Source organism: Mus pahari, chromosome 18 (genome assembly GCF_900095145.1).
Source record: "Mus pahari chromosome 18, PAHARI_EIJ_v1.1, whole genome shotgun sequence".
Taxonomy (NCBI): domain Eukaryota; kingdom Metazoa; phylum Chordata; class Mammalia; order Rodentia; family Muridae; genus Mus; species Mus pahari.
Window position 1 is genome coordinate 46,120,396 of NC_034607.1, and position 7,232 is coordinate 46,127,627.

At 43.1% G+C, this 7,232-nt stretch overlaps 1 protein-coding gene across 4 annotated transcripts in view; it reads right to left on the reverse strand.

The window, feature by feature from the left end:
• Dhx57 (DExH-box helicase 57) overlaps positions 1–7,232 on the reverse strand; it is a 49,312-nt gene that overhangs the window by 12,311 nt on the left and 29,769 nt on the right. For all 4 annotated transcript variants that reach the window (XM_021217715.1, XM_021217714.1, XM_029531312.1 and 1 more), the window contains 4 exons: positions 5,186–5,282; positions 3,905–4,078; positions 2,734–2,934; positions 790–1,066 (listed from right to left, as the gene is read on the reverse strand). In XM_021217715.1, coding sequence (XP_021073374.1) covers positions 790–1,066; positions 2,734–2,934; positions 3,905–4,078; positions 5,186–5,282 — 749 coding nt within the window. The remainder of the gene's footprint in view (positions 1–789; positions 1,067–2,733; positions 2,935–3,904; positions 4,079–5,185; positions 5,283–7,232) is intronic.

Sequence of the window (7,232 nt, forward strand, 5' to 3'; positions counted from 1 at the left end):
TTTCTGTATCCATTCCTCTATTGAGGGACATCTGGGTTCTTTCCAGCTTCTGGCTATTATAAATAGCCAGAAACATTGAACATTGTGCAGCCAGTGTTCTTAACTGCTGAGACATCTCTCTAGCCCTCATTTTTGTTTTTTAAGACACTCTCACTGTGAGTCTCTGGCTAGTCTAGAACTTGCTATGTACACTAAGCTGGCTTCAAATTTGTGGTGGTCATTCTGCCTTTGCTTTCAGAATATAAGACCATCACACCCAACTTATCTTTTTCATTTTGATGTCTGGGAGAGGGATTTTTTCCTATAGCCCAGACTGGCATGGAACTCACCATGCAGCTCAGGCTGGCCTTGAAAGCTGGTCATAGCGGGATGCGTATACAAAGCCCAAACCTTTTCCTCCCTGCTTTGGTGCTGGGGACTGCGCCTGCGGCATCACACATGCTACCAAGTCCTGCACTTTAACTCCTAAAGTCGACTGACTTAGAGAATTTGACGTGAGTGGACTGTACATGCAAATTATCTTTCTATAGAGTTACTTTTTGAAGTTGACACATGTGTTCGTTACCTTTTGAAATTATACAGTGGTATCTTGCCGCTTACTATTTTTGATTTTTCTGAAATAAGCAATAGCAAACAAAAAGCATATTATTTTAATAAGCTATACCTCTAATTCCCAAGGCTTTTGGGGGGATGAGGAGATAAAGATTTTTCTCAGGATCTCATACCATTGTGCTCTGAGATCTTTCACACACACACACACACACACACAATTTTTAGGGGCTCACTTACAAAAGGGGACTTGAAAGCCAAGCTGGCAGCAATGGTGAGAGCGGGGTCCAGACAGCGGAAGATAGATCCTAAGAGCATCAGTTTGCCTATTCTCACGTCCACAGGCAGAGAGGCCAAGTGATAACCCAGAGGGGTCAGTTTTTCATCTGGAGTCAAGGCTCCCAAGTCTCGCAACCGCACTTTTGAGGCACGAAGAGAATCAATATGTGGAGGTTCAATGAGCCGAGAGAACACCGACTGGAGATTATGAGTACTAAACATTTCTAAAATTTTAATTCTGAAAAAGAATAAAATCATGATTTATAAATTTGATAGCTGGTAGAATGAAAGAGAGATAACTTTTGTTTCTTGAGTAAGAAATGCCTTAAAAAAAAAGATGATTTTTATCCTTGCTAATTATGTGAGATGTGTCTGCATGTGGGTGTGTGCACACAGTACAGGTGCTCACATCAGTGGCCAGAGGTGTAGGCTCCCTTGGAACTGCATCCCAAATGGTTATGAGCTGTCTGACAATGGTTATGAGCTGGCGCTGGGATCTGAACTCTGGTCTTCTGGAAGGGCAGCAAGTGCTCTTAATCCCTAAGCCTTGTCTCTGACTCCTCCTGAGCGCGTTTCTAAGCCACACAGCACATCGTGGTTTTGAGACAGTGGAAGGAGCCTCCTCAATTCCAAGATTACAGACAAGGATCAACATACCCAGCTGCAGGGCTGCTTACGAAAAGCCTTTAAAATCTCGTCCTCTAGTTTTCTTAGCAATAAACTACAGAAAAACTTAAGTTTACCTACCCATATTAAAAATTCTTTTAACAAACTTTGAAAGTGGCCTTTTCCTCTTAACAATGGGTTCAGATTCTGACAGACAACTCTGATGGTGAACCAAGTATAGGTAAGGACGTGGAAATCTTGACTACCTCAGGTGGGCAGGAACAATGGGCAGCTGCCGTGGAGGCAAGGAGGCTCTTCAAGTTGAGAACAGAACTACCACAGGACCCGGCAGTCAAACTGTCTGTGTTTGTTCATGGTTTTCTGAGACAGGGTTTCTTGTAGTTCTGCCTGTCCTGGAACTCACTCTGTAGACCAGTCTGGTCTAGAACTCAGAAATCTGCCTGCCTCTGCCACCTGAGTGCTGGGATTAAAGGCGTGCGCCACCACTGCCTGGTCTTAGAGTCTCTTTTGGTGTTATCAGCTCAGATAACACAGCTGTCTGTCATTAATGTACATGTATTTGGTGCTTGGATTTCTCTCTTGAGGCATTTCCCTGTAGCCAGGCCCTGACAGTGACGAATGTAGTGAAACTGTAAGAAGGAATAAAGGATGAACTATGCTGACAGGAGCATGGGGGGGGGGGAATTACAGCATGGGGCAGAGGGCTTGACTACCGTGCACAGCACTTAAAAAGAGTTCTATACAACTAAGCCTTACCGTAGCCTTGGTTATTTTATTTCCCTTTTTAGGTTAACAACTGGATAAAAGAGTATGGATATTTTACATTTCTTATATCATCAAGCAATTTTTCATAAACATTGAATTAAAACTTCTTTAGCTCTTATAATATTGAATCTGTTCAACTACTTACTAAATGCTATCTTCTGACATTTGTTCATCAGCTAATAATGGTGTTGTAAGTTTTGTTTACTTTTCTCTAACTGATAATGAGGCTGTAGATTTTTCCCTGGCACACTGTGATATTTGTGTCCTCTGGCAGAAGTTCCCTGGCAAGTCAAGTTACTTTCCTAATTTAGAAATGTATTTTTGAGGATGTGAGAGTCTCTATGTGCAGAGAGTTACAAGGAAGGAGAGGGCCACACTGATGTGCTTTCTGCAAATGGTGACTTCATGCACTCTACTCTCAACACAATGTCTTCTCTAGGAAAAAGAACATGAAACTTAAATAGGAGGAGAAGTGTGGCCTAGGCAAGTAGAGGAGGCCAACTGGGATGTAACCTGAGGCACAGCTGCTCCAGCGGCACTCGCTGGATCTCTGGGAGCTGCTGCTTCAGAAGGTGGTGGTTGTAGTGGTGGCTCGTGAACAAGTGGAAGCAGACCCCAGATGCGACTCGGCCAGCTCGGCCTTTCCTCTGCAGAGCGTTGGCCTGAGACACGAATGTGTCCTCTAGACTTTCCATTCCTTTGCCGGCATCGTATCTGGAAAGGAAAAGGAAATACAAGATTGAGTGATTCTGTGTGCATGTGTAATTCTTCAGACACTGTCTCTCTCCACCCCCTCCATTGGTCTTTCTCTCTGAGACAAGGTCTCTTACTGGCCTGGGACTTGCCCAGTGGGGTAGGCTGGCTGACCAGTGAACATCAGTCATTTTCCTGTCTCTCCTTCCCCAGAACTGATGATACAAGTGCATGCCGCCACCTTTAGCTTTTTCTTGTCTTGTCTTTTCTTCCTTCAATCTCTCCTCTCTCCTCTCTCCTCTCTCCCTCTCTCTCTTCCTTCCTTTCTTTCTCTTTCTCTCTCTCTCCTTTCTTTCATTCTCTCCCTCTCCCTCTCTCCCCCCTTCCCTCTCTCCCTCTTTCCCAGCTTCCCCGCTCCCTCCCCACCTTCCTTTTGAGACATGGTTTCTGTGTGTAGCCTTGGCTGTCTTGGAACTTGCTTTGTAAACCAGGTGGCCTCGAACTTATAGAGATCCACTGCCTCTGCCTCCCAAGCACTGGGATCAAAGGCGTGCGCCACCATTGCCCAGCTCTTTCTTCCTTCCTTTCTTAAGTGTGGTTCTGGGAATTGAACATAGTTCCTGCAAGTGCTTTACTGAGTTACATTTAAGAATGTTGTCAAGACTATGGGGCACAGACAAGTGGTCTTACTTATGTGAGAAAACCACCTTATTCCTTGAGCTATACAGTCTGGTTTACTGTAGGGCTGTCATGATTTAGGTCCTTCAGACACTAGACACACTTTCTTTAGCCATTTCCTTCTCATCCAAGCACTTGGAAAAGTCACATGGGAAAATGAATCCATTACTTGTGATTTTTCATCCTTGTTTGACTTTCACATTCATGACGCTGGCCACGGAACCACATACAATACCCTCTAGAGCACGCTGGCAGTAACCGTTAACAGCTGTGTTATCCTAAAAAAGGTTAGTCCCTCTGTTACTTCACCTACCTCTTTTCTTTCATCTTCCCAGAATCGATGACATAAACAACATCATCAATGGTTATAGATGTCTCAGCAATGTTGGTAGAAATGATAATCTTAGTTACACCCATTGGAGGTTTCACAAACACCGCCTGCTGCTCTTCACTGGATAATGATGAGTGCAGTGGGTGAATAACACATCTAAAAGGAAGTGAAGCACAATAAGGATTCCGGCATGAACCTCTGAAACTGACCTGTGGTGGGTATATTTCTACTGAAATTAATTAAATGACTTCAAGAGTTGGGGCTGTTTTAATATGCTCGGTCCATGGGAAGTGGCATTATTAGGAGGTGTGGCCTTATTGAAGGAGGTGTAGCTTTGTTAGAGGAAGTCTGTCACTGTGGAGGCAGGGCTTTGAGATCTCATTTGTATACTTAAGTCTGGCCAGTGAGAGCCAGACACATTTCCTCCTGCTGCCTTTGGATGAAGATTTAGAACTCTCAACTCTTCCTCAGCACCCTGTCTGCCTAGGGCTGCCCTGACGATAATTGACTGAACCTCTAAACCTGTAAGCCAGCCCTAATTTACTGTTGTCTCTCATAAGAGTTGCCATGGTCATGGTGTCTCCTCTCTTCAATTGAAATCCTAAGACAGCATCGGACAGCTTTGAGTACAGCTTTCAAGGCTTAGCTCTTCAAGGTATGAGGCTCCTTCTGTTCTCATAAAATATAGTCTTCCAGAAACTAAAACCTTGTACTGACCTGGGAAAAGTTCTGGGGTTATTCAGTAGTAAACCACCAAGAGGAATGAATGAATGATATTTTATAAGTATCAAGACAAACAAACTAACCAGCAAAGAATATTCTTTTGCCTTAAGTCCAGGGAAAGGGGGGCGAAATGTGATGCAAGCTAGGGCAGTCATTGCTAAGTTGTTAGCTAGCTTTGCCCTTGTATGTGACGGCACATCCACTGATTGGTGGAAAAGTGTTCTCTCAAAATGGTAGCCTTTCTTTGTTATGATTAATGCTGGCTTGCTCCAGCTCTCCTCCTCCTCAGAAATTGGGCAACTGAAACTGCATGCAGATCTGCTGAGTCACTATGATAAGTGAAGACAAACGTCTGTCCTTGATGGAATGCAGTAACACTTCCTGGAGCACAGAAGTCTCCCCTTTCTGGCTGGCATAAACCATATGGTTGCGAGGTGACACCACAGTCTAAGGAGGGTAAGGACAGCCGTAGGGACCTCAGCTCTTCATCTCCAGAGATGGCTGCAGTGGATGACTGCAGATAGAAAGCAAGTGGCTTACCGGTGACTGCGTCTGTTGTTGAAAAGAGAGTTAGACTGTAGCTGCTCATAAAGCATCTTGATTTCTGCTAGCCCTGGTAAAAACACAAGTATAGCACCTGGGAATAAAGAATACATAAATAAATAAATAAATAAACAAACAAACAAACAAACAAAGGAACGAACGATCAAGGAAAGCTAACAGAGGTCACAAGACTGTTTTTAAACCCATAATCTGGAAACTTTTCACTATCAGTTTTTCTTTGGAAAGCCTCAGTATTTAAATGAATAGGAAACCACATTTTTGTATATATTCTGATTTAATAAGGACAAAATAGTCTTACCACTTTCCAATAGAAAACTGAGGTATAGAAAAGCATGCTTAAGTTATACAAGAAGCACAAGCCAAGCTCTGGTGTGTGTGTGTGTGTGTGTGTGTGTGTGTGTGTGTGTGTGTACTGAAACATCTGAGAACCGAAGCAAATGCCTTGCACACATCAGACCTAGTTAAACATACTTTAGGACCTGGCCATTGTTATCTGTTTCTACTGTAGAAAAGTAACCTTTTAGACCAGAAGATTCTTTTGTTAATGAGATTCAGACATTTGACTGGATATGATAAAAACAAAACAAAACAAAAACTATAACGGGTGGTCTTATCTGATTACCTAAGTTTAGACACATTTGAAAGAGACAGTATATTAACTAGCCATGCCTTATTAATCACTGATGACCTTCAATATTGTCCATTAAAGAAAATAAGCAACAAGAAGAGATTATAGCGTGTTTCTGTCCTAACCGAAGTCCTTCCCCAAGAGTTACTTCTGTAGATTGCTGAGACCAAATCTCACTTGGTAGTTCAGGCGGCCTTGACGCCTGTAGTTCAGGCTGTTCTTTAGTCTGTGTTGCGTCTCCTGCCTCAGTGGCCCAAGAACTGGGTTACAGGAGTGAGCCTCCATCCCCAGCTTCCTCCTGTGCTTCATTCATGGAGGCTCATAACCTTCACTGATGTCCCCTCAGGCTCACACATAGAAGCAGAGTGCCCGTGCCAGCTATGTAGCATGGACGTAAAACACATCTCCTGAACTCATTACTTACAGTCATGTCTCACTCTCCTCAGGAAATAAGGAAAGGAGTCTAAACCATCATAAAAACAGAGGAGGGTCAAACAGCACAGGGATTTTTTTTTTCCCACACACATTACCTCACTTGGCCTTCCCAAGCACCCTATGTAAGAAGGGCATCAGTAGGAGACACTGCTCAGTCCTTGGCTAGGCCTTCGCTGGTAAGCTGGCTGCCTTCATACAGACTTTCATTTACTGGCCTCAGATCCCATGCTCCTTTGTTCTAAATGACACACAACTTAAGAGTGGTAAGACGATTGATCGATAGATAGATAGATAGATAGATAGATAGGAAGGAAATTGTCTATTTTTGTCTATTTTATTGTTATCTATTCCTCATGGCTTGGCCACCTGTCAGGAATAGTTCTCATATTCACAAATATGAGATTCTTTTTGTTTTTGTTGTTGTTGTTGTTGTTTTGAGGCAGGGTCTCACTGTGTATTCCTGGCTAACCTGGAACTGCTCTGTTGCTATGTCCACCAGGGTGGCCTTAAACTCAGAGACCTGTCTGCCTCTTCCTCCTAAGGACTGGGATTAAAAACATGTGCTACCATGCCTCGTGAATTTTGGTAATTCTCTAAAAGTTCTTTTTGGCTGGCATGTTTGTTTTAAAAAAATCTTTTTCTTTGGAATGAAACCAGGCCACCAGTCTATTAGTAATGCATTAGCAACACCTGGGCACTTGCCAAGAGAAGAGAAATAAGGAACTTAATAATTTGCATGGCTTTCAAGTTTCCTTAGAAAACATCACGAAGATAAAGTCTAAACTGAGAGCAGCCTAAGTACTATGTAGTGAGTACATAAAGTCTAAGTACTATGTAGTGAGCATACAAAGTCTAAGCACTATGTAGTGAGCATACAAAGTCTAAGCACTATGTAGTGAGCACACAAAGTCTAAGCACTATGTAGTGAGCATACAAAGTCTAAGCACTATGTAGTGAGCA